Consider the following 26,928-nt stretch of genomic DNA (forward strand, 5'->3'; position numbering starts at 1 on the left):
CTGGAGAGGGCAAGGCATGTTCTGTTCACCCTCTCAGTCAGCCTTGAGTTCCTTCGCACCCCACACCCTCCCACTACAAACCTGCTTAAGCAGCACATTCAGTAGGCAGTGCCAGCCAGGAGGAGGCCTACCTGCCACAGCTGCCCTTCTTGTTCAGCCACCTGCTCACTGCTTTCCCTTTGGGCCTGGCTATTTTTTCTGTCTGCACTCTTCTACCCCCACCCAGTAGCAACAAGGAAAGCCAGTGTTTATTGACCTCTTACCATGCACTATGAACTGTTCTAAGCACTGTACATGTGTTAACTCATGTAATCCTCATAAAAGCTAAATTAGGCAGATGCTATTATCATCATCCTCAATTTGCGGGCATAGAAACAGGCTCAGAGAGATTAAGTCCCTAAGTCTGGTCCCTGGGTTTATGTTTTTAATCACTACCCTATATTGCCCCCATGTTAACTCCCTTTCTAGTTTGTCGAACAGACCTTTGGCAAACACAAAACTTGTGGCTAGAAGTAATGTTGCAGAGTACATACTTGGCTAGAGTAAGAGTAGTTGCTTCATTTTCCAGTGGGGAAGAAAACAAAAAATGGCCCAGAACGGTGGAGTTAGAAGGTACCTAGTCACTGAGCAACCTTAAATTCCCACCAGCCTCTCAACTCAGCCTTCTCTGCCTGGGAAGACAGGGTTTTGCCTGGGCTAGAGTGCAGTGGCATCATCATAGCTCACAGCAACCTCAAAACTCCTGGCCTCAAAGCAATCCTTCTGCCTCAGCCTCCCAAAATGCTAGGATTACAGGTATGAGCCACCACACCCGGCCTTACTACATCTTCTTTGGAAATGCCAGGACATGGCTCTTTGCTGATGAGGCTATTTGGGGAGCATTGTCATGGATCTATGCAGAGGGACAAGCTTATCAGCCAGTTGCCATCTGAGTCCTGACCTCCTGGTGGGGCTTTGGGGGTGGGGTGGGGAGCTGCCTATTCTTTTGTTTTCCAGAGACCAGGCCTCCCTCCCTGTGGGAGGACAGGGTACCACACAGAAGCACATGACAGCACTGTACCCACAGAGAACTAGTTTATTCAGTAGTATGGGGAATGAAAAAACAACAACAAAACTCTACCATATTTACAGTAACAATCAAACTGTACAATCTGATGGTTAGTATCAAGTTAGCATCCAGCATCTTTGTATTTTTTTAAGTCAAGTCATCAGTAGTAAAAACCAGTTAAATTTTTAACCCTTTGCAGGAATTGCTGAGGGGAAAGGGCAGGGGGAGAATCCATGGCAGAAAAGCCAGAGGCCAGCCTTACAAATGAGAAACAGGAACACTTTTTTCCCTGTTCATGGCCTCTTTTTCTAGCCACCTGCTCCAGAAGGAAAGTCAGTGACAAGTCTGGAATACATGCTTAGAATAAACGGTGACTCAGATGAACAGCAGTTGGCAAAACTGGGGAGCGGGAAGGAGAGGTGGGGAGATGACAGCCTGGAGCAAGGGAAAGGGCGTTAGGCCCCCAAGCCAGGGCTGCTGGGACACACCCAACCTGCAATGGCCACATCAGACCCCCTGGGACAGGACACCAACCCATCCCAACACAAAAAGCAAATAAATAAATATATATTAACTCTCTCTTCACAGGGAGCTGGGATGGAGCGAGGGAGAAAGAGGAACAGGACCTGGTCCTTTGAAGAAGAGAGCCAATTCCAAGAAGGGGTTAAAAATAGAACATGTCTCAGAGGCCACAGCAGGTCAGACAAAGTGGCGTTTGTCTGATTTTGGGGGTGGGTGAGTGGACACCAGAACCCAAACGTGAGACCTGTGCTCAAGGCCCCTCAGGGCAGCTGAGCCAGCACTGCGTGTACTCTCCCTCCCGCCCCACCCACACAACAGCAAAGAAGCGCAACTGAACACATGACTGGCCTGCCCCACGTGCGGGGCAGGCAGGAAAAATGAAGCACTTTTGGGTCAGCAAACTGAGCAAACACCTGGGCTGCGGCGCGGCCAGAGTCCAGGAAAAGGAGAGGGGCTGGGGCAGCCCTGCCGCCCTGGGGGCACAGGCTCCCCTCAAAATGTGTTCATGCAGCATTTGGGGGTCCGGGGGCACCGAGTCCTTCTGCCCCCTCGCCGGACAGGGCTTTTTCAGTTCCTGGGAGAGGCGGCATAGGCAGGTGAGGCGTGCCCTTTGCCCTGACCCCTCGCCATTCTGAGGCCTGCCCGGGTGCAGCCTGCAGGGTTCGACACCCTGGGTGCGTGTGGCTTTGTCCTTTCCTTTTGGTGATGGCAAATGAGGGGCAGGCCCCCCAAGAGTCCCTCTCCTCCCAGAGGCACAGCAGATGGGAAACTGAGGAGAGGCTGGGAAGCATCCTGGGAGGTCCTATCCTCTTTGGGAAGGGAAAGGGGAGTCAATTTCCAGCGTATAAAAAAAATTAATCCCTGAAGTCATGAAGAGTGGAGATCTTTTTTTACAATTCTTTTTTTCCTCTTTTCTGAAAAACTTTGTCTTGGAGATGTTGGCCCCAGGGGTCCAAAGTGCAGTGAGGGGGATGGTGGGGAAGGGAGTTGGCACTAGATGGCCTTAGGTGGGGTGGGCACCCCTCCCGGCAAGGCCCAGGCTCCTCAGATGGACGTTTCGTCACTGCTGCTGCAGGCAGGCGATGGGGAGCGGGCAGGATAAAGCACAAGACAGGAGCGGGCATGAGCTCGGCTGGGAAGGGAGGGGGCCGCGGACGGAGGAGCAGGCCCGGGGTTAATGCAGGAAGTTAAAGAAGAGAAATCTGGAGAGGCAGGAAAGGAAAGCGGCAGAAAAGGCAGACAGAGGGTTAGTTGGAACAGAGGAGACAGTGAGAGCTTTCACCAGAAGAAGGAAACAGAAACGCACCCCCAGCTCCCCTTCCTCCCTCACTCTGCCCTATGCTGGGCTGCGATACACAGGGCCAGGACAGGGTGGACCACCCCACAGGGCACCAAAGGTGTGCGGGCACATTGTAGTAAGGGAGCCGGACCGCGCACAGCCCGTTCGTCCTCTGACTGCCAACCAGTGTGGCCTGGGGAGGCCTGGGGGCAGCTCTGCAGGGCTGCACCCTGTCCCGCCCACCCAGCCACACTCACTCGGAGCCTGACGAGTCCTCATCCACGGTGCCTGCCTTGATGCTCATGGCGATGGGCATGACTCCGTTCAGCTGCTCCTGGAGACTCTGCCGGGGTGGTGGGCGGGGAGGGGGCCCGCCCCGGCTGCCCTCACTCGCTGAGGAGCCCCGAGAAGACCCTGTGCCCTGCTCCAGGGGTAGCCGTAGGAGGCTGCTCTTCTCGCTGATGGTGGGCAGACACTTTTTCTTGAGGATGCCTGTGGAGGGCAGGCGCTGTGACATGTAGGCGGAAGGAGCAGGGGCCTGTCCTAGAAAGCCCAGCAGCCGTGGGGCGGGATGTGGGGCGTGAGGTTGCTAACTGGGACAGTGTGCAGCTGGAGGTGCAACACTCACCTTTGTGAGGCTGGACAGAAGAGCCTGGAAGGGGGCCCAAGGACCCTTCCCGAGACAGGGCATCTCCATTCTCCCGTGGCCGCTCCTCAGGGGCCCTGTTGCCACCACTCTCCTTTGCTGTGGTCCCAAAGTCTCCCGGCCAGGGGGTCTTCCCAGGCCCTGGACCCCCATCTGGCAGGGAAACGAAGTAGATGAGGCCCAGAGGGCAGACAGCTAGGAGAGTCACCACTCCAGCCTTGCTGCCCAAGAACCCTGGGCTCCTGCCCTCCCACTGGCCCAAGATGCCACAGCCCCAGTGCTGGCCCACCCTTGGGGGTGCTGTGCAGGGGCAGTCTCTCGGCTCCGGGCCCCAGCAGGCTATCCCAGCCCTGCTCTCCAGGGAAGGCAGCCTCCTCCTCCTCTTCCTCTTCCTCCTCCTCACTGTCTGAGGAGTGGGTGGAGGCATAGGAGCCACTCTGGTCATCCTCCAAGGACAGGTCACTGTCGGAGTCTGTGTCAGGATCTGGAAAACCAGGAAGAGATCACAGCCAGCCCACCCACCTCTACCCACCCTCAGCAAAAGCCAGCTGCCCCACTGGGCAGCCAGGGCCTCCCGTCCTCACCATGCTGTTGGTCTTGACCTTCTAGGAACAGGCTGCTTGGGTCCCCCAGGCCAGGGGGCCCTTGGCCAGGGTTCAGTGTGGACTCCTCCCTAAGAAGACAAGACCATGCTGGAGGAGTCAGCTTGGCCCCATGCCCAGAGTCCCATTCTCATCTCTCCTCTGGGATCCTGGCTCCTGCCTTGGGTCCCTGACTGCTCCTAATTCAAGCTACCACCCATATCAGCCACAGTGGGTGCTACTCAGCTCCCAGCAGCTGCCTGGCCTGGGTCCAGCAGGCATGGTCCTCTCCTCCCCTCCTCAGCCCTCCCGTCTCCAGGGTTCACCTCAGCAAGAAGGGGATGTAGCTGGGCTGACTCTTGCCCGAGCGGCTGGCGCTGTGCAGAGAGCCGGCTGAGTCTCCATAGGGCTGGTACAGCTGCCCATCTGCGTAGGGGCTGGGGCAGTTGTAGGACTAGGCAGGGAACAGAGAAGTCGGTCAGTGGGGGAGCAGGAAGGGATAGCCCCAGGCTGGGAAATGGAACAGTGGAGGGAACTTGCCCTGAGTTCTACCTCCCACATGGCCTGGTCTGAAAGAGGGGGCCCCACATCTCTGCTGCCCCGCATCGGGGTCTGGCAGTAGTCAGAGCTCCACCTTAGCTGTGCCAGCCCTGCACACCTGGATTTGCTGTATAAGAGCTTGTCGGTAAAAGACAGTCCAGGAATTATCTCCTGAGAGCATCCTGGGAGACAGGAAATTTACCAAAATTCATGAGAGATTGTCAGGTGCAGGGCACTGACTAGCTGATTACCTGTCTCCAGCCCCATCTCCCACAAAATGCTACACCCCTCATGGCCTCCTCCCCAGGCCACACATACCATTTCACCACCCTCCTCCTTCCAGGGACGGATGCAGGGATGGAGAAAAGAAAGGAGGAGAGTGGGGCGAGAGAACAGGCTTCTTAGGCCTCCTGACCCCCCACACCCCTCCGCCTCTCCGGCCCCTAGCTCACTCACCGAGGTCAGGGTGGACTTGGTGGTCAGAGCAGGGTCAGGGCTGGGCTTGCGGCTGCAGGCAAACTTGAGTGCTTTCCGGACCTCCTTGCTGAGCACCACATAGGAGAGGAAGATGAAGGGGCCCTGGCAGGCAAGAGGCAGCAACAGTCTGAGCATACTCAGGCACCCCACAGCCACGCTTGCCCCTCTCCATGGGCCAGGCCAGGTACCTGGATGCAATTGCAGGCAGCAAAGAGGTAGTGGAAGAGGAGGGTATCACTGTTGACGGAGAGCAGTGCCAGCAGCCACGTGGCACTCAGCAGCAGCAGGACAGCGAAGGAGGGCCGCAGGCCCAAGCTGGGGAGCGGGACGGGCTGTGAGTCTGGCCACGAGGCCTCCCACACTGGTGCCCGCCTACTGCCCAGGCACCGCCACCCCATACTCACACAGGGCCCTTCTTCTCAAAGCCCTGCCGCTGAGCAGCACAGGAGGCCCGGGCCGCCAGGATGTACAGGAAGACACTCATCTAGGCAAAGGAGAGAGGGGATCACCAGGGGACAGACAGCTTCTACCCCACTGCATGGGGCCCTGCGGCCTCATAGATCCCTTTAGGATCCTGTTCCTCAAAGGGATCCTGAGGACACCCTCAGTCTGCTCACCCCCAACCCACTTCCTAGCACTTACCGAGACAGCAAAGGCTACCGGGCCAGCAAAACTCCAGATGAGCGTATCGTAGATGGAGAGCCAGCAGAAGTCGGGGTTCCCATAGCCCTCGGGGTCCAAGCCCACAGCTAGACCTGGAAGTGTGGAGACAGCAGCAGGAGAAGGGGGATGAGGGGCCTGGGAAGCAGGGCTGTAGGCAGGCAGGCTCAGCGGGCCAGGCAGGGAGCGTGGAGAGGGTTCCACCCACCATCTGCCCATGCCGTCTTCTCCAGGATGGGGACCAGCCCCTGGGTGGGGGCCTCGGGGCCTGGGATGGGGGTGGGGTACCTGTGATGAAGGCTGGCACGCCCCAGCCCAGCATGTAGTAGAAACGCATGGGGCCAGCATTGACGTCGCGCACCTCAGTGAGGGCCCGGTACAGGTGCAAGGCCTCCAGCAGAGCCCAGGAGAAGGCGCAGAGGTATAGGAAGTGCAGCAGGATGGCGATGACTGTGCAAGCAAACTGCGGGCCCAGGCCACACTGGGTCAGTGCCCAGGGCACACCCAGAGCTTGGGCTCTGCTTCAGGTCGTGCAGGGGAGCAGGGCCTGGGTGATGGGAGCTACTTCAGGAAGTCTGGGCCAGAGAGGCTTCTGGGATGCTGGGGGATTCAGGGGGAGCTGGAGGAGAGGAAACCGTGGGCCAGGCTCTTTACTAGCATTAATGCTGCAGGGATTCCTGGCGGGGGCCAGGGAGGGATCCCGAGGGACCCTGAGAGGGCTGGAAGTTGGGGAAGGTCTCTGGGCAGTGGGGGCATCTTACAGGCAGGTCAGCCTGGTTGATTCCTAGGAGGAAGACCAACTGAGCCAGGCCCAGGGCGGCCGTCAGGTTCCGTCGGATGCCATGTTGGTTGGAGCGCAGGGCACGCAGGACAGTGAGGAAGCAGAAGGTAAGCAGCAGGGCGGCCAAGGTGACCCCTAGAGCCACGTATGTCAGCGTCTTCAGCGGCAGGATCTCCCCATTCTGCAGGGTGGCAGGGCCCGGGGAAATTAGGAAGGGCAGGGCCTGAGCACCCAGCCCCGTGCCTTGGGCTCCCACCCACAGCTCTGCGGCTGTCCCTGGTGGGTCCAACCTCCCGCCGGGACACGTCCATGAGCACAGCGAAGCTTGTCATGTGGTTGCACTGGCAGCTGACATGGCTCTCGTTGCGGAAGACGACTTCGCAGCCTCGGGCTGACCAGCCACCTGTGCCGCTGACCCTGTGTGGGGAAGGCAGGGTCAGGGAGACAAGGATGGTGGGATGCTCAGGGGCTGGGCTTTCGGCCCAAAGCCTTGGGGGTGAAGGCAGCGCAGGCTCACAGGATCGAATGGTTCCAGAAGACACAGATGGGCTTGGTCCGCTCCTCCGTCTCCAGCAGCCGGAACTGCACTGTGACTGGCTTGTCCAGGGCACGCGGCAGCAGCTCCTCATCATCATGGACGCTGATGCTCACCACGGGCGTGTTGATGACCGGGCGTTTGGGGACTCTGAGGTGGGCAGATGCACAGACTGGGAGACACTCCCCCAGGCCCCCTCCGTGCCTCAGCACACACCTGCCAACCCACGCCCCCATCCATCCCTTGTGCCCTGGCCACTAACCTCAGGCTGCGCTTGTCTGGGTCGTAGTTGTGGGGCAGTAGCCCAGCCAGCGTACGGTAGATGATAACGCTGGCCACAGCCTCACCCTGGCTCAGCTCCGGGTGCCGCCGCTGCCGCCGTGCCAACTCTTCCAGCTCCTGGGCCTCTCCAGGGCCCGCGGGCCTGACCACAGGGGGAATCTCTGGGAGCAGAATACTGTCACACTCAGCTGGGCCCTGCCCCCTGTGCAGTCTGCACAGATACCCAGGACCTGGCCCTTGGCCCCCACTGACCTCTGAAGACAGACTCAGGCAGAATGACTGTCGTCTCAAGGTCCGGGGGCCTCTCCCCACGCAGCGCCTCATAGCGGGGCAGCTTGGCCCCAGCGAAGTTCCCCTTGTCCAAGCGCACTACGGAGATGACTGGGGGGGGGGACGGTCACAGGTTGGACACGGTGAGGAAGGCAGGCCCCAGCATGGCCACCCTTGAGGGGGGCTCTCTCCACAAACCCCTCCCCCACCTGGGTACCAGCCTCACCAATGTTGGGCGTGACAATGGTGAAGGGGCTTAGGTAGGTGTGTCGCATGTTCTGGGCCAGAGCGCTGGCGTAGGCCTCATAGTGCTGGAGCAGCCAGGCGGTGCCACCCTCTGTCTGCTGGATCAGCTCCCAGTGCCGCTTGTTGGCTGCGTCCAGGAGGGCACTGCCCACCCGCAGCAGATTCTGGGGTGGGCATGGTCACAGTGGGTGTGCTCGCAGCCCACACCTGTCATCCGCACCCCCAAACCCCAGCCTGTCCCTCAGCACTCACCACTGCCTCCCCTGGGAAGCCCCCTGGGCCACACTGCCCACCCCGGTTACTGGATACTCTGCCTCTAACATTTCCCCCCACTCTAAGAGCTTCCCAGCCCCTGTGCCTGGACCCACACAGAAGTCCTGAGGAACTGCTCCTCCCAGCCCTTGGCACAGTGGGCAGGCCTCTGCTCCGGGTCAGACCATGCCCCATACGAATGGTATTTTCTATGGGCACCTTGATACAGAAATGGTTGGGAGAGGTGCTCTAAATACCCACGTGCTGGGCCATGGCTCACGGGATCTCACAGAGGTCTCGCGCCAGGTGGGAACCCCCTGACGGTGAGGTAGGGAGTGTCCCCACTCTCCCCCCGGGTTGCCAGGAGCAGGCTCACTCACCGTGACCCCCACCTAACCAGCCAGCCCAGCCTCCTCCAAGCCCCACCTCGGTGAAGTGCACATCCTGCGTGGCAGACAGCCCGAAGCCCCGCTGGGCGCTCTCGTGGGCCAGCAGCCGCGTGGCCAGCTGGTAGGCCACCTTGACATCACTGCCGAAGTAGCCAGCTGTGTGCTGCGTGGCGTTGCGCAGAAGCAGGGCCAGCCGCTGGGAGCGCCCCGAGTCCAGGCCTGACTCGTTCCGCTGCAGCCGCTCAGCCTGGACGGAAAGGGTGGAGGGCGGGGTCAGCGCAGCGGGGCAGGGATTAGAACTCTGGAGCAAAGGAGAGAGATGGCCTCTCCAGGTGGGCCCCAGGAACACAGAGGCTGGGATTTCAGAATCCCTTTTCTCAAAGATGGCAGTGGGGACTAGTGGGGACTCGCGCTGGGAGGGTGAGAAGAGAGGGGGAGGAGATGGAGATGAAGGGTCCACTTACAAAGCCCTTCAGCTCTGAGAAGGTGACTGACGTGCAGTTGAAGAGGTTTGGGGGGAGCCAGCCCCTGTGCTCATCACAGTGGCGCACAGCGGTCCCTGAGGGAAGGAAGCCAAGAGGACTGGACTCAGGGAGACACATAGGACTCACGGAGACACCCCTGAGACCTGGCTGAGGGGTTCTGCCAGCACCTCCTGGGCCAGAGGCAGGAGACAAATAAATAAGAGCTGTGCCCTCCCACAGCCCAAGTAAAACAGGAAGACAGGTGTATAGAACACTAGAGCCCAAAATCTCTGCGAGACCGGTCTAAGCTGGGCTATGGGAGCGTGGGGCATGGGGCCTCCTTGAGCCCCCAGACAGCACCGCCCCTCTCTGGCTACCACCTGTGCTCTCTGCCACTCCCTGCCTACGAATGCTGCTCATTGCCCATCCAAGGGGCTGGGTCTCCTGGAATAGCACCCAACACCCCTACTCCCCAGACTTTCTGATGGCGTAACTCAGTACTAGGTGGTGAGCTGAGAATGGAAACCCTGTGTGATTCATCTTTGAAACTCTAGCACCCAGTCCCCCCCCCCCCTTTTTTTTTTTTTTTTAGAGACTGGGTCTTTGCTCTGTCACCCAGGCTGGAGTGCAGTTGGTGTGATCATAGCTCACTGCAGCCTCGAACTCCTGGGCTCAAGTAATTCTCCTGCCCCAGCCTCCTGAGTAGCTGGGACTACAGGTGCATGCCACCACAGCCAGCTAATTTTTCTATTTTTTGTAGAGACAGAATCTCACTATGTTGCCCAGGCTGGTCTCAAACTTCTGGCCTCACGTGATCCTCCCACCTCAGCCTCCCAAAGTACCGGGATTACAGACGTGAGCCACTGCACCCGGCCATTTTTCAGCATTTTTGTTAAGAGTCTGAGATGTAGATGTGCCTGGGCCACCTTGGGAGAGGGGGGAACAGTGAATCAAGAAAGATGGGACATGGAGTCTCCGGGACTTAGAGGCCAGAAAGCAGGGTCCCAGGATCTGCAGCCAGGAGCTTCCTGCCTTCACCACACTGATGGCAGAAGCCACATCCTCAATATCACAGCTGGGGCCTCCAGCACCTACCAAAGGAGCCTCTGGGGCAGGGGGCAGCAGCAGGCAGCCCGAAGCGAGTACGGGGCCACCAGATCCCAGCCTCAGTTGCCCGTGGGCAGCTGTCGTAATTCACTGCAGAGAAGAACACACAGTCACCGTGGAGCAGCTCCCCCTCTGTAGCTCCGCCCTGGGCTCCCCAACCCTCCCCCAGCTCCTCAGGCCTTTGACCGGCCCCTCCTGGCTTCCCTGGGATGCTGCTACCTGGCGCACAGTGGGGAGGGCTGCCCACCCATGCCAGGAGCCCCACCTTCACAACCGTTGGTGGTGACCTCAGCAAAAGGGTTGTCACAGCGGTCGCACTGGCGCCCAATGACACCTGGCTTGCACGGACACTGGCCGTCCTCAGGGTCACAGACTCGGGACAAAGAGCCTGTGGGGTAGCAGTCACACAGGAGGCAGGTGGGGCTGCCAGGGGGCCGGTAGTGGTTCTCCTGGGAGAGAGGAGGGAGGAAGGGTGTCACTGGCTGAGGCTCTCTGCCCTGGATCCTCATGGATCCTTTCAGCTGTGGCCCTCTAGAGAGGGGCTCCCTGACCTCTGGTCCCATCAGGAGTGGTATTCAAAATATTTAACAACTGGCAATGATTTGGAGCTGAACCCATCAGTGAGATGCCAAGCAATCAGAACAGGCTGCAGACAACCTCTACAGAGGGCCCAGAGCTCACCGGTCCCCCTGCACCCCAGACACATGAAGACAAATAGCCACTTGCCCTGCCCATTAGAGCACAGGCTCACAGCCCTCAGCTCTCTGCCCGCAGGCCCATCTCTACTGCCTCCCTCTAGCATCCCAGAGGTGTAGACAGAGGCCCAGGCAGCCATGGTGGAGGCTTGGTTGGGGCTGTCACCTTGCAGTGGCACTCGCCGCTGGTCTTGTTACAGTCTGGGTCGAAGCCTTTGCTGACATCACAGTTACACGGGCCACATGTGGGATGTCCCCACCAGCCACGGGGACAAGGCTGGTCAATCCTGCAGAGAGAGGCCCAGGCAGGAGTGAGCTCCCTGTGCCACGTAGGTTAGCCACGTGTGGCCCTTCTGACCCTGGCCATAGGTCAGCATGGCTGTCGGGGCTCTGAGGGACACACTGAGATGAGCTGCGGCCACTGGGACCTGCTGCTGCAGGCTCTGGTCCACTTACCTGGTCTCACAGTATGGCCCGAGGTAATTTGGGGGACACTCGCAGGTATAGCCGTGGGGGGCACTGGGCTTGCGGGTACACACAGACTGGTGCTCACACGGGTTCAGGTCACATACGTTAGTACAGTTGTCACCATAGTAACCTGGGACCACAAGAACCAGAAAGGCTCAATCCTCACCCTGCCCTGGCACTATCTTCCCTCAAACCCACCTTTATCTACTTCCTTCCACTCTGAGCATTAGACTAGCGGCTGTGGCTTTGTAGTGTAGGCGACTAAGGCTCAGAGAGGTGATGCGACTGGCCCCAGGTCACACAGCAGAGCCAGAGTGGCTCTGCTAACCTGCTCCACGGCCCTGGGTCCCTAGCATACCTGGATCACAGCTGCAGGAGTAGCTGTCCCAGTCGTTGCTGCAGTAGCTGTTGGCAGGACACGGGTTTGAGTCACAGGGGTCTGGCAGGCTACAGCCTGGCTCCACGTTGATGCTCTCCCCACGGCTGGGATCCAGACTGCTAATACCCTCGGGCGTCTCGCTTACCCGCACGCCCTGGAGGGACAGGGCCGGTGTTGGCCATCAGTGGAGTGGGGCTCCAGGTGGTGGTGGGGACGGCAGGGCCGGGGAGGATGCTCACCTGCAAACAGCCCCGGAAGCCACGGGCCACACTGCTGGATGGCCCAGGCACTCCCCCCACCGTAATGTTGCTCAGGTGTAGCCCGTGGAGCCGGGGGCCCAGGTTGCCCTCTGCTTTCTGCTGCCCGTAGTCGAAGGACAGGATGGCATGGCCAGGGCCCCCACTGGCTCCCAGTGCCAGCTGTGCATGGTGCCAGTCGCCGTCATTGGCACGGCCTGGCTCCAGCCGGAGAGACGAGGCCTGGAGCCCTGTGCCCTCCACGCTCAGCACCACGTGGCCCTCCTGCAGCTGGCACCAGGAGGACAAAAAGAAGGGTCAGCAGACCACCTTTGTCACTCTTCTTCCAACCCACTGTCCCCCTTCCTGGACCACCAAGCCCATCCTGCTGCCCAGCTGGGGCCACAGAGAAAAGGGTATTTATTTCCCTCAGGCCCAACAGGTGGCAGCATTGACCTACCAAACTAATCCAGCCACCTCTATATCCAACCCCCCACAACACACACCTAGCCACCTCTGTCCAACCCCCTGGAGGCTCCTGCAGCCCGGCCAAGCCAAGGCCTGCCTGCCCCCACCCGTCCCTGCATCACCTGCAGGGTGATGGTGCTGCGCCCCCTGGTGACGGCCTGCAGCAGGACGCCGTCGGCCTGGCGCGTGCGGAACATGAGGCTGAGGTGCCAGGGCTGGGAGATGGGCAGTGAGAGGCCATGCCAGGCCACCAGGCTGCTACCCAGGAAGTGCTGTGGATTGGCCATTTCTGGGGAGGCAGATAAAGGCAGGCTCTGAAGGGCGGAGCAGCAGAGTGCCCTGGGGGCCGTGATGCTCCGAGTAGTGGCTCCACCAGAGGCCGGGCACTGCCTACCTAGCGCCCACTCCCGTCAGCCCCGCCCTTCAGAGCACTGACCTGCCCTGCGCCCGCCCCACCCCATGCCCAGGCCTGCTTCTGACTGGGCCCTTTGTCTCCTGTGCTGCCCTCTCGGGGCTCTGCCCAGACACGCTCTTCCACCCACAGCCCAGCTCAGCTGAGCCCTGCCCACTGCCTGGCCCGGCCCTGCCAGTATTCCCAGCTGTTGACAGCACCCAGACCTCGGCTACTGATGGCTGCCTCGCCTACCCTGGGCACAGCTCTTGCCCCCAAAGCCTAGGGGGCACTCGCAGCTGAATGTGTCCCACTGGTTCACGCAGGTGCCTCCATTATGGCAAGTGTTGCTGTCACATACGTTCTTCTTGGCAGGGCAGCCTGGAATGGAGAGAAGGGGGCTCAGTGGCCCCAGGCTGGGGCTCCAAAGAGAAAGCCTGTGAGGGCTTTGAGATCCCCTATTCTGGGGTCCCCACACCAGGCACGGCCTCTGTCTCTGGGCTCCCAGCCTTTTCCCCCCTTAGACCCCATACCAGGCACGGTGCCATTGTTGGCAATGAAGTCAGCCATGTCCACATGCCGGCTGTCCACCTGCAGGTTCCTCATGCAGCCCACGAAGTGCCGCATTCGGACAGGGAAGCTCTCGGGCAGGTCGGGCACCCCACCCAGCAGCAGGGGGCCCGTCAGATCCAGGGACCTGGAGGAGCAGAAAGGGAAGGAGGTGGCCGTGAGGGAGGGTTGGGAGCTTCCGGCTCTCCTCTTTCCCTATGCCCTGTTACCAGGCCAGAGAGAGGACGGGCCTAGGCAGGAGTCCAAGGGGCCCTACAGAGTAGCAACAGGAGAAGGGGAGTCACCTCCAACCCGGAGCTGCTCTTGTCTCATGCCCAAGCCCTCCCCAGACTGCTCCACAAGGCCTTGCTCTAATTTCCCAATCCTGACCCCTCCCCAAGACGGAGCAGGGCCTAAGGTACCCAAGGTGAGGGAGGGTCCCCATCTAGCTTGGTTCCCACATCAGAGCCCCCTCAAGCCTGTCCTCTCCACCTCCCCTCCCGGCCTGGCCCCGCGCCTCCTCCCACCCCCTGGCCCTTTCCCCTGCTCACTTCTTGCTGCCACCCTGGGTGCCCTGCGCAGCACAGGAGTAGTTGCCCAGCACAGCCCCGAAGCGTAGGGCCACCCCTGTGTCACAGCCATCCACGGTCACCACGGCCACCTTCTGCTCGGATGGGCCCTGCGGAAGCCCTGTCTGACCCAACAGTGGCTGTGGACAGGCAAGAGCAGAGAAGGGAAAGAGTGGGCAGGAAGCCCACTAGGTTCACGGGCCAGCACACCTGTCGCACCTTTTTGTGCACCTGTACAACGTGTGTACGGACATGATGTATGTGCTTAGCCACCTTCCTCAGTGTCCATCTGAGTCTGTGCCTGCCTAATGGAACAGGGGGCATGGAGCACTGCCCAGTGGGGTGGGAATGTCCCAGCAAAGTGGCAGTCCCCACCCACTTCCTTCCTCTGAGCTAGAAGTGCCACAACCAACCCCCAGAAGCAGCCACCCAGGTCTGGGCGGGCACCTGAGCTAAGAACCAACCCTCCAACCCCTCTGTCCCCTCCCATACCCACCTTATTGTAGTACTTCAGCTGCACCGTGTGCCACTGGCCATCACTGACCCCTCCGGGCACAAATGGGGACACAGTGGTGGTCGACTCCCCTGGGGAAAAGACCAGGTGAGCTGGGACACCAGAGGAGGGCTGAGAATGGCAGGGGTGGGGGGTATTCACGATCGGGGCCGGGCCCAGGTTTGGCGGGGCTTGGGGTCAGGGCTGAGAAATGGGCCTTTGGAAGATGGGCAAGGACATGGGCACCCGTGATCACCTGCAGAGAAGGTGAGCTGGACCTGCTCCTGGATCACCTCGAGGGCCACAAAGTCATGCTTCTCGTTGAAGCGCCCATTGTACAACAGCAGCCCATCTCGCTCCTTTGTGGCAAACCTGAGCAGGAGTCGGGGATGGGGACAGGGGATGGTGCACCCACCTGGATGCTAGCACCCCAGCCCCCTCACCAGCACCCGGGCCTACCCAGGACCCTCCATGGGGCGGACACCTTGGCCAAGACTATGGGCCATAGGGCTAGAATGTGGAAGATAGGCCCAAACGAGAACCCTGGCATCCGGGCTTCCCACCCTGGAGGTGGCTGGGAGGAGTGACAGGCAGCCCCTGGCGGGCAAGGAAAGTCCGCTGGCAAAGTGCACAGGCAACCCCCAGAGCAGACCTGCCAGCAATCCGCTCCCAGCACCATCGCTGCCTGACCTCCCACTTTATCCCAGGACAGGGGCAGCCCAGACTCCCACCAGGCCCCCCCCGCCATCCCAGCACCCAGCCACTCACGAGAGGGCCAGGGTGAAGTGGAAGCGCTGGCGCAGGCCACGAAAGGTGATGAAGGAGCGGGCGGGGAAGCTGCGCGTGGTCACCTGGCAGTAGGGCTTCTCGAAGTCTCCAGATGGGCAGTCGCACTTGAAACCGCCCACCAGCAGGTTGACACAGGTGCCCCCATTCTTGCAGACACCCGGGGTGCAACGGCCTGAGCGGGCACTCACCTCACAGTGCTCACCTGGGCAAGAGGAAAGGCGAGTGAGTCATAAGAACCTGAGGAGCGGAAGGGGAAGTGGACCCCCCCCCACCCCCGCCACCAGTGATATCTCCTGTGGCCTCTTGTGACCCCTGTAATGCTCCCAAACTCCCCTGGGCAGCCCTGCTTGCTTTTGTGTGCCCGTCGTCTCTGGATCCACGAAGCACAGCCCTTCCTGGTGCTCTGTCCAGCCTACCGTGCCATTTTCACAACCCCACACGGCTCCCCTGCGAGTTCCTTGCAACCCCAGTCCCTTTCCTACCCCCATTTAGGCTTCCTAAGTACAGGCCTGCTGGGGCCCCTGGTTGGGAGGCCCAGATCCCAGCAGCCTTCAGCATCCTGCTACCCAGCAATCTTGGGGATGCTCTGGCCCCTGCAGGAGTAAGTGTGCATGGAGGGGAAGGGCCTGCAGGGCAGCATGAGGCCTGCGCCAGCCCCTCCACTCCGCCCCCACCCCACTGCTGCTTTTGTCCCCGTCAGGCACCAAGATCAGTTTTCCTCCCTGGGGATGGGACCAGCTTCCACTTGGATTTGTTGGGGTTACGGGGAACAGGGGAGAGAAGCTGGGTCCTCCCAGGAATCAGGCAGAGAACTCTCACCCTGAGCCCTGGGGTCCGGACTGAGGACCTCTGTGCACATGGGAGATGCTGAGAGGGTGGGCAACTGAGCCCTCGGAGCAGAGAAGGAGTCAGTGGAAGAAATGAAAATCCCAGCAACATCAGATGGGAAAATCCAGCCCTTTCTCTCCCTCCCTATTCCCAGATTCTAGAGATAGGTTCTCGGCTCCTGTGCCTAGTGACTGGCTCTTGTTTCCATGGAAACTGTTGTTCGCCTACTATAAGCACCCCCCTCTATCCTCCTGGACAAAGACTCTTCTCCCCTCCCCCAAGCCCACCCCTCCCCTTCCTCCCACCCCCAGCAGCAGCAGAGAGGAGTCAAGTCTGGCAAGTTCTGGTGAGAAAGATGCAGCAGGGAAGGGAGTGGGGCCTGCCTCCTGGGGCTGGCAGAGCCAGTGGGCATGGCTGGGGAGGACAGGGAGCAGAGCTGAGGCATCTAGGGAGGAAGAGCACATGGGAAGGGGAGCAGGGAATGTCTGAGAAGCAGGAGCTTGAAGGGAAGGGTGAGGAGCACAGAGCAGAGGCAGTGGGTCCCAGAGAGAGGCCGGGACAGGACGTGTAAAGGCCTCGGCTCACAGGCCAACAGACAGGCCTCCTAGCTAGGACCCTCTTTTACCGGCACCGGGCAAGAGTGCAGCCATTCTGCCCGGGGCTGCACAGGGGCAGCGATCTTCCTGAGCATTCCTAGCTCCAAACCCAACCCCCTCCAGTGTGCCCGGCTCTTATGTGCCTTCACCTAAACACCTGGGGGGAAAAGTGCTTGCCGTAACTCAGTCAGCAGCTGGGGAGGCCAGGTTCTAGGCCTAGCCTCATCTCTAATCAAGCCGCCAGATGAGACATAGAGCACGTCACCCGAGCTCAGCGTTCCCTTAAATCAAAGCCAACACTTTCCAAGGGCCAGTTCTTTCCATGTATCAAATTAAATTAATCCTCACAACCAACTTATCACCTAAGTAGGTTCCCTATCTTCATGTTAAGTTACTCAGGCCCAGAGAGGTTAAGTAACTTGCTCAAGGTCACACAGCTACTGGTGGCAAAGCTGGGACACACACCCAAGCAGACTGGCTCTGGCGCTAGCACTGACCTCAATTACTGCCACTAGGCGTGTGCCTGTGTAGTGAGCAGAGGCTCCTTGCTCTGCCTTCCTCAACGGGTCGTTGTCAAAGAGCAAGTGCGATTTACGAATGCCCAGTGTAACTGTGCCTTACTCTGAAAAGAAATGCGGGCCCCCTGTCCCTTAGCCTGATTTGTGCTTGAGATACAGAGTCTCCCTTGGCTCACCCGTGTAGCCGTCGCGGCACAGGCAGGTATAGCCACCCTCGCGGCTGCGGCAGCGTCCGTGGGGGCCACAGGGCCACGAGTAGCAGAGGTCCACCTCGGTCTCGCAGTAGTCGCCCGTGAAGCCGGGCGGGCAGCGGCAGCGCAGTCCCCCGACGGGGTGGATGGGCCGGAAGAGCACGGAGGAGGAGGCGATGAAGGGCGCGGACGAGTCGAAGCGCAGCACGGACACGCAGCGCATGTAGTTCTCACAGGGCTCGCGCAGGCAGATGTTGTCGTCGAAGGGCAGCACGCGCTGCGCGGAGATGGCCGTGAGCAGGCTGCGGTTGAGATACAGGCGCTCCTGCAGGTCCTCCGAGGGCAGGAAGGGTGGTCCGCCCCCGGGCCCAGGAGGCTGGCCCACCGACAGGCTCACGTTGAGGATGTGGCCGCCGGGGGCATCGGTGTCCCGCTGCACGTTGAAGACCACCACGTGGTCCGGGGGCGTGGCCAGCGTGGCTGCCACGGCCTGGATGAAGAGGCCGAGCAGCGGTGACAGGAAGCGCTCAGGAGACATGTCCTCCAGGCGCAGCGTGATGCTGTGTGTGAGCATCTCGTCAGTGATGATGGTGACCCGCAGAGCGCACTGGGCCGACACGCTGTGCACGCCATCTGCGGAGAGGCGACACACGTCAGGACCCAGCCTGGAGTGGGGGGGCAAGCCTGGGCCGTGGGGGGGCGGGGGGAGCGGGGGCCTGTGCAGGAGCACGCGGAGCAGGAGCCGGCGCGGCTCTCTCCTGCACCACACGCCAAGGAAAGGCTCTTTTCTAACTGGCAGAAAGGTGCCCAGAGAAGTCTGTCACCTGTAGGTAAGTCACTCGTTTAGGTGTCAGCCCCCGTAAGTGCTTAAGGGGATGAGATTTTCAGAAGTCCTCTTTGCGTACTTTCCCAAAGCCTTCTCTTGTGAAGCATGGCACCCTCTCCGTGTCTGTGCACCTGTCCCCGCCCAAGCCAGGGGTCCTGCTCCCTCGTGCCAGAGTCGGAGCTGCCCCACAGAAACCCTACTTCCTCTTGTTCTTCTCTACAGGGCCCAGAGCACCATGAGAGACCCACAAAAATCATCGCCCTGCACCCTCAGCCTCTATACCTCAACACTAGGATAATCCTGACCCTGGCTGTGCTCCCAGCTCCCCCACTGTGGCGGGTGGGGGTGGGGAACTGGGTCAGTGGGCCACCCAGCCCCCTCCCACTGAGCCCATAGCTGCTTGGGCACAGGCCCATTATCTCCATGGCAACACCAGGCACAAAGCATTCTTCCCGCCCAGCTCTCCTCACTGGTGTGGGTAGCCTGGGGGGACCCACCCCGGGAAATCCAGCTGAGCCACCTTAACTGGTGGCAGCACCACCCACTGCCCCATGCCGGAGACAGGGTGAGTGGGGTGGGGGAACTGGGAGCAGAGATGGAGGGGCCTGGGCAGCTCTCCACCTGAGACCCCAGAGCCCCACTGCGCCAGTCTCTTCTCTGGCCGTAGGGCCTTGAGCTCCTCGTCACCCACTTGGCTCACCACAGTAGACCCAAATGCCTGCCACACCCCCAGACAGACTCACGTATAAACAGCTAAGTACTAACACACACTCGCTGGTGTCTCACTCCACCCACACACCCTAACCTCAGAAATACCACACACACCTGAATGCACAAACACACCGGAATGGATTCTTAGCTCAAAAATGAAAGCTGGGGCCGGGCGCGGTGGCTCACGCCTGTAATCCTAGCACTCTGGGAGGCCGAGGTGGGAGGATCGTTTGAGCTCAGGAGTTCGAGACCAGCCTGAGCAAGAGCGAGACCCCATCTCTACTAAAAAGAAAATAGAAAGAAATTATACAGACAGCTAAATATATATATAGAAAAAATTAGCCGGGCACGGTGGCACATGCCTGTAGTCCCAGCTACTCGGGAGGCTGAGACAGGAGGATCCCTTGAGCTCAGGAGTTTGAGGTTGCTGTGAGCTAGGCTGATGCCACGGCACTCACTCTAGCCTGGGCAAAAGAGTGAGACTCTGTCTCAAAAAAAAAAAAAAAAAAAAAAAAAATGAAAGCTGGGAACCAAGGGGAGGAGGGAATAGCTTGGCAGGGCTATAAAGGATGTTCAAATTTTTATTTACTACAGTGCCTTACACACAGTAGGTGTTCAGAAAACACTGAGATGTAGATGGGAATCTATTCAGTCTCCATAGAGAAGAAATGGTCTTTAAAACACAGCAGAAGGGGCCTCAACTAGATATAAAACTGGAATGCTCACCCTAGCAGGCATGGGCAGGAGCCAGCGTCCTGGGGTGGGGTGGGAGTAGGAGAGGGATATGGGAACAGATTCTGCGTCTGTGTCATACCCACTTGAGGTGGCTGACAACACCGGCCACGGCTCAGCTGAGCCTGGGAAGGCTGCAGGCAGACACCCATCCCAGCCGCCCGCGGCCGGCTGCCCGCCTGCTCTCACCAGCACGCCTGCTTGTCATCGCCCACTGCTGCTCCTCCCACTCTCGTCTTGAAGCTGCTGCACAGGCTGTTCCTTCCTACTTAGTGTACCCAGACACCAGTCCACAGTCCTCTGAGCCTTCTAACCTGCCCTAAGCTCACCTGCTCCAGGAAGCCTGCCCAGATTTATGACCTCAGGCTCTACTTTCCTGCTCCTTTCAGGCCTCCGGGCACTCAGGTACAGCGCTGGCCCAGGCTCTGTGTACCTGGTGCCTCTGCCCAATGATTCCTTGATGGGACACTCCCTCCAGGCGGAAAGCAGCCCAAGACTCCACACATAATGCTCCTAACTGATTAGGGGAGGAGAGGGGGCAGTCAAGGCCAATGAGCAAGAGAAACTTTGCTACCCTTATCCCTGGGAACAACCATTCCTCCCTGTGTCCCCCTCTACCGTCTCAGGCCCCGCCTGTGCCCCTCTCCCAGCATGTCTCTGTTGCTTCCCATCTGGTCCCCCATCTGTGGCCACCTGCCCCCTCTGCTATTGTCCTCACCTTCAACAGTCAACCCACTGCTCTCTCCTTTCTTTGTCCGTCTCACCTCCCTTGACCTGGGTCACCCCTCAGGTGCAAAGGCAGGATGGGAATAGGGGTGGGGGTGGACTGCCTGAGCTGTCCTCCTGAATAGAAAAGAAAGAGTTGGGATGGCCTCAGACCCTAGGAAATGCCACCTGTGCCCAGAGCTCAGCTAGCCACACCTGGAAAAGTGCCAGGTCCCAGACCGCGGCAGAATCGGACTCCCAGCCTCTCTTCCCCGGCACATGTGCCAGTGGAGGCTGGAGGCCTGGAGGAGCTCTGCTGTTCTGGGGGCTGCCCAGGCCATAGACAGGAGCTCCTGTGTGTCCTAGCAGAGGGAAAAGGAGCAAGGGGAATTCGGGCTCCAGGAGCGCCATCAGCCCAAGCTGGGGCAGCTGCAGCCACAGGGAAGAGAGAGGGGGCAGACAGAGAGGCACTAACACAGAGACCAAACAGGGAAGACAAAGGCCCAGGAAAAGAGCCAGCAATGGGGAGAGGAGGAGAGAGATGCACAGGAGCCGGGGGAGAGGGCCATGGGGAGAGGCAGTGGCTGAAGGGCCCCGCATGGGCAGGGGCGGGAAAGAAAGAAGAGACAAAGAACAAGAGAAGGAAAACAAAGGGGCAGTGGGAGTCAGTTCCCCCTCACCCCAGCCTCCCTGAACTCTGGGGTTGCCGTGGTGACTGCCTCCAAGGGTCAGGGCCGTGGGAGAGGGTGGGGCCAGGGCTGAAGGGCTAGCGGGCTGCCCTGGGTGCTGCCCTGGCCTTCCCCTCTAGTCTAGGGAAGCCCAGGTCTGGGGCTCTGCGGAAGCCCAGGAGGAGGCCAGAGGCTGGGTGGGGGCCCTCCTCTGCGCCCATCCCCAGGGCCTGGCCAGGCTCACCTAGGGCAGGCTCGGGGTGGGGGACAAGAGGGAGAGGCCCTTTCCCACCACGCCCTTCCCACTGTCTCAGGTGCCCTGGCACAGAGAGCAGGCACTTGGCATACAGGAACTCCAGCCTCCCACTTCCGCCTCCTGGAGGGAACACTGAAGCGCCAACAAGCACAGAGCCTTGTCCACAGCCTCCAAAAGCTCACACTCCCTGGTTCCCACGGCCACCTGAGGGCCGGGACAGGAGAAGCATCTGTCCAGCAAGGACCACGCGTGGGGAGGGGACTGCAGCCATGCCCAGACTCTCCCAGACTCCCTGGGTGGGAGTGGGGGCCTGCCACGCTCTTCTTTCCTCCTTCCCTGCCGTGTCTGAAGGCTGCCTGGAGCAGGGGTGCCCTGACCCATCCCTAGGGGTGCAGCTAACAGTGGGCCCCTCATGAGGGTCCCAGTTGTTCCTAGGCTTCGGTCTGGTCCCTTCCTTGCTGCTACCTCTCACTCCCATAGCTGATTAAAAAAAAACCAGAAAGCCGTCACCACCCGTCCAACTCTCCTCCCCCAACCCTGCTGTCCAGGGAGTCTGCAGGCTGAGCGCTTGGCCAAGCAGCAGGAATGCCACAATGTGGGTCCTGTCGGGGCTCCCACGCCCCTGCGACTGTTCTCTCCCCATTGCAGCTGGTGCCTTGGGGTCCCTGCCCTCAAAGCCCAGCAGTCCCCTGGCTCATCCTGGTCCCCACAACCCTCCATTCCCTGAGCCTGGGCTAGTCATAGCCAGCAAGGAAGGCCTGGCACCCTAAGAACAGCCCATGGGTGGCAAGGGGCCCGGGAGGCCTCAGCCTGCCCCTGGCTTCATTGCAGCCCCGCCCCCACACCAGACCCCGAACCACGGACTCTGACAGTGGGGTCTGTTTGGACAGAGACAATGAGTTCTGGCCTCACTTCCTGCGGGAGCTCTGAAGGGGGAGCCAGGCCAGGCTCTTTCTGCCTGGAGGGAAAAGAATGTGCTAGACAAAGTCCACAGCTGATTCTGTGGCTGAGCCGAAGGGGCCAGAAGAGGACTGCAGGGTCCTGACCCCGTGCCCCCATGGCCCTCCGCTCTGCCAGAGGCTGGATGAGATCACAGGAATGCCCTGATGGGGCACGAAGGCTGCGGAGGGGCCTCCGGCCTCTCCACCCCTCCCCCAGCTCTCCCGGCCCCCCACTCTTCCACACGCGCCTTTTTTTTTTCACAATTCTTGGCAGCCATAGCCAGGGCAGCCTCACAACACTTCCCCCACCACGTCACAGGCTGGTAGACAGGGGGCAGCCAACCGAAGCAGCCCAGCCCTGCCGTCCTAGTCAGCTGCCAGGATTCCTGGGGCTTCTTCCCAAGCTGGTTCTTGCCCCCTCACCCCTGTGCCAGAGAGGTGGGTCAGCAGCTGCTTTTTGGGTGGCTGCTACCACCAGTGGCTGCCCAGGCCCACCCCAGGGCCTAGCCCCACCCCGAAGCCACCTGGGCCCTTCCTTACCTGACACCAGCACGCTCATGATGGCCTCCAGAGGCCGGTTGTTGTCCAGGGCCCGGCTCAGCCTCAGCTCTCCCGTGGAGGCATTGAGCAGGACCAGGCTGAGTTCATTCCCCCGCTCAAAGCTGTAAGTCAGGCTATCTGAGATGTCAGGGTCATGGGCAGGCACTCGGCCGATGGCACCCCCAGGAAAGCTGCTTGAGCGGTTGGTGACATAGTTGTTGAAAAGGATCTCAAAGTTGCCCAGCACCGGCGGGTTGTCATTGCGGTCAAGGAGGCGGACGTGGACTGTGGCCCGGCTCACCAGAGGAGCTGACGTGGCCTGGATGACCAGGATATACTCGGGCCGGTCCTCGTAGTCTAAGTCTACCAGGGCTGTTAGCTCCCCGGAGAAGATGTCCAGCTGGAAGACCTCGGGGATGTTGCCCTCCACAATCTGGTACATGATCTGCGCATTGGTGCCTTCGTCGGGGTCAGTGGCTGTGACCCGGGCCACGGCCAGCCCAATGGGGCTGTTCTCTTCCACAAATACATCAAACTCGTCCTGCTCAAAGACAGGTGGATTGTCATTCACATCCAACACAGTGACTGTCACTTCCATGGGTGTGCGGGCTGGGGGCATCCCCTTGTCCACCGCATATGCTCGCAGGATATACTGGGCCACATTCTCGCGATCCAGCCGTCGCAGTGTTCGCACAATGCCTGATGTGGACTCCACAATAAAGTCACCGTCTCCATCATCACCTCCTTGGAAGGTGTAGAAGACCCTGCCATTAAGGCCAGAATCACGGTCAGTGGCTGAGATCTGCAGGACGCTGGTGAAGGGGGGCACATCTTCATAGACACTGCCCTGGTAGGAGTCCCGCAGGAACTGAGGGGCATTGTCATTCACATCGTTTACCAGGATCTCCAGGTAGGTGGTGTCAGACTTCTGGGGAATGCCATTGTCCCGAGCAGTGATGGCCAGGGTGTAAGACACCTGGTCTTCATAGTCTAGCTCAGCCTGGGTGGTGACAGCTCCCGTGTCTGCATCAATGCGGAACTGGGGGATGCTGTCCTCCATAAAGTAGGTGATGCGGGCATTCTCACCTGTGTCCTCATCCGTGGCACTGATCAGCACCACTGTGGTGCCTGCTGGCCGGTCCTCATTAACGTTCACTGTATAGTGGGAGCTCTGAAAGACGGGACGATGGGTGTTGGCGTCAGTGACATTCACCACGATCTGTGCTGTGTCCTGCCTCGTGCCATCAGAGGCAGTAACAGCCAGCACGTACTGACGCTCAAGTTTGTAGTCCAGTGGCAGGGCGAGGGATACCAGCCCACCACCACTTTGACTGGTGATGGAGAAGCGGTTGCGGGTGTTGCCACTGGTGATCTGGTAGGTGATGACACTATGGGCATCACGGTCCACGGCTGACACCGTCACCACACTGGTGCCCACAGCTGCATCCTCATTGAGCCGAACTGTGTACTCTGGTTGGGTAAAGGTCGGGTTGTTGTCATTGACATCCAGGATGGTCACACTGACACTGGCGGAGGCAGTGAGTGCTGGGGTGCCATGGTCTCGGGCTTCTACTCCAAAGCTGTAGAAATCAACCTCCTCCCGGTCCAGCTCAGCAGCCACAGAGATCCAGCCTGTACCATTGTTGATGGTGAAGGGGAAGTCATGCCCGACCCCTGCAAGGCGGTATTCCAGGCGGGCATTGTCACCAGCATCAGCGTCAATGGCCTGGACATGGAGAACCAGGTAGCCTAAGGGGACACTCTCCAGGACAGTAGCCTGGAAGGGGGTGCTGACGAATATAGGAGCATTGTCATTGATATCCAGGACCTGCACTGTCACCAAGCCAGAGACGTTGGAGAGTGGGGGGCGGCCGCCATCCTGTGCCCGCACTCGTAATGTGTACTCCTTGGTCGTCTCATAGTCAAGAGGACTCACCACATCCAGAGCCCCAGTCTGGGCATCCAGATAAAACTGTCCCCGAGCATTGCCACTCATGATGCTGTAGTGCACCAGGGCATTGCTGCCCTTGTCTCGATCTGAGGCTGTGACCCGGAGTACTGGAGCCCCTGGGGTCACATCCTCCCGAACCTGGACCACATAGCGCTTCTCACTAAACTGGGGGGCATTGTCATTGTCATCCTCCACAGATAGGAAAACAGCAGCAGTGGCACTCCGTGGGCCCGGGTCCCGACCCTGGTCACTTGCCTCCACTGTCAACTGGTAGGATTCCACCTCTTCTCGATCCACAGGGCCACGGGTCCGGATAACCCCAGAGCGAGGGTCAATCTCAAAGGCTTCAGAGGGGCTGCCCCCAGGCCCCTCCAGCAGGCGGTACAGAATGTTGGCATTGGGAGGGGCATCACCATCTGTGGCCCTGACAGTGAGTACCTCATAGCCAACCTCCAGGTTCTCCCTGAGGCTCTCCTTGTATTCCTGCTGCTCAAAAACAGGGTCATGATCATTGGTATCAGTAACCAAGATGGTGAGTGTGGCCAGGGCACTTCGTCGGGGCATGCCGTGGTCCTGCGCTGTGACCCTAAAGACGTGGGTGCTCTTGGTCTCTCGGTCTAGCTCCTCAGCTGTGGTTACAGCACCAGTGATTGGATCCAGGGAGAAGAAATGGTTGGAGCGGCTATCGAAGAGGGCATCCATGGTGTACTCAAGCCGACCTGCCTCACCCTCATCTGGGTCAATGGCCCGCAGGGATGCAACAGGAGTACCTGCTGGCTGGTTCTCCGGCACTGTGGCCTGGTAGCTTGGGGGCTGGAACTGGGGGGCTGTATTTACGTTCCTTTTCCGACGCCCTCCCGTGGACCCTTCTGGTGACCCTACCCCTGCCCTGAGCCCTGGGGCCTGTGCCAGCTTGCAGGACTGGCATCTGAGCTGTGGGGCCTTTAAGCATGGGTGCTCCTGGGGCAGAGTGAGTTTGCCCTGTGGGGAAAGGTGGCCTCCAATGCCCAGGAGGCGACAGCTCCAGGAGCAGCCTTGAGGGGCTGGTGGCAGGGGGATATGGGCCCCGGATTCTGGACACCAGACCCTCAGGCCATCGTGGTGGGGCACCAGGTGGCCAGTCAGCTCTGTCCCCGAATCCCTGCAGCGGCTGGTGTAGAGCCAGAGGTTCGAGGCTGAGGCTGGACAGAGCCAGCCCACGGGGGTGCAGGCCCCCGAGGAGCCGCGTCCCCCAGACCCCAAGGAACGACAGGGCCCCACTTGATCTCCCAGTAGTGGCGGCAGCAGCAGCAGTAGCAGCAGCGGCGGCAGCGGCGTGGGGAGGGGGGCGCCGGTGGCCGGGCTCCGCATCTCTCCCCGCTCCCGGCCGGCCGGGTCAACAGCGGCGGCGGCTCCTCCTCCGGCTTCTGCCGGCCCCAAAGCGCCTCATGCCCGGGCCGAGGCGCCGGTCCCCGGGGGCCACCCGTACGCCCAGCGGGGCCTGCGCCCAGATGGCTCGGCGGGGCCCCGCGCTGCGTCCCAAGACGCGCCCGGGCTCCCACCGCTCCCAGAGCCAGGCCCGCTCCCGGGTCACCCTGAACACCGCGGGCTGCCGCCGCGCCTCCACCTGTGCTCCAGGCACTCGCCACCTGCGCCCGCCGGCCCCGCGGCGCCCGTGGCCTTGCCGGGCCCCCGGGCCCCCCTCCGCCCTGTGGGATCGCCCACCTGCGCCCGCGTAGCTGCACGCCCGACCCCGGCCCGGCCCCGGCGGCCCACGACGGTCTTGCGCCGCCGCTCGTGCCCTACGTCCCCGCCGCGGCTGCTGCCTGTCGCCGCGGCCCCGGGCCCAGCCCCGCGTTCCCTCGCCTCCCCGGCGGGCGGGCGAGCTCTGCAGAGCGGCGGCGGCGGCGGCGGCTCATTACCATAGACCTGCTCGCGCCGCCGCCGTCTTAAAGCGGCAACGGCGGCCGCGCAGAAGGAGGTGGGCCCCACCCAGCGCCCTCCTCCGCAGATGCGCTATGATTCCTGCCAGCTGCACCCTCCATCCCAATTCTCCCAGGCCTGGCCTGAGGCCGGTGCCAGGTCCCTACCACAACCTAGAGAGGAACTAAAAATCGGAAGCCGGGCAGCAAATGATAATAATGGTGGCAGTACCCTAACTATGCTTTAGAGGTTTTCAAAACATTTTGGAGGGCTCTCGGAGGCGAAAGTCTCACCTCATGCCACTCACAAGAGTCCTCATTGCTGTCCCCTCCCACAGGTCCCAGGTCAGACTGAGCTAAAGGACCCTGCTCAATACCACAAAGCCTCCCCCAAACCCAGAGAGACACCCTACAATGAGGTCCTGAGACACCCCCACACATACACACA

The 26,928-nt window shown here is 60.5% G+C and overlaps 1 protein-coding gene across 1 annotated transcript; it reads right to left on the reverse strand.

The window, feature by feature from the left end:
* Positions 1-1,057: 1,057 nt before the first annotated feature.
* On the reverse strand, positions 1,058-26,450 carry CELSR2 (cadherin EGF LAG seven-pass G-type receptor 2). Its single transcript, XM_069480876.1, has 34 exons — positions 22,629-26,450; positions 17,235-17,882; positions 15,096-15,318; positions 14,584-14,699; positions 14,331-14,419; positions 13,817-13,974; positions 13,250-13,413; positions 12,972-13,097; positions 12,448-12,614; positions 11,861-12,148; positions 11,601-11,775; positions 11,231-11,372; positions 10,941-11,061; positions 10,345-10,528; positions 10,068-10,169; positions 8,973-9,067; positions 8,546-8,755; positions 7,848-8,031; positions 7,604-7,732; positions 7,332-7,512; positions 7,052-7,219; positions 6,825-6,951; positions 6,515-6,715; positions 6,042-6,216; positions 5,736-5,848; positions 5,498-5,577; positions 5,282-5,408; positions 5,073-5,195; positions 4,403-4,530; positions 4,080-4,168; positions 3,785-3,979; positions 3,478-3,648; positions 3,107-3,341; positions 1,058-2,772 (listed from the first exon to the last, which is right to left on the reverse strand). Exons 1-34 carry the CDS (start codon positions 25,927-25,929, stop codon positions 2,745-2,747), a joined length of 8,763 nt encoding a protein of 2,920 aa, XP_069336977.1. The 5' UTR covers positions 25,930-26,450; the 3' UTR covers positions 1,058-2,744.
* Positions 26,451-26,928: the final 478 nt, after the last annotated feature.

The sequence above is a fragment of the Eulemur rufifrons genome, chromosome 8, assembly GCF_041146395.1.
Source record: "Eulemur rufifrons isolate Redbay chromosome 8, OSU_ERuf_1, whole genome shotgun sequence".
Taxonomy (NCBI): Eukaryota; Metazoa; Chordata; class Mammalia; order Primates; family Lemuridae; genus Eulemur; species Eulemur rufifrons.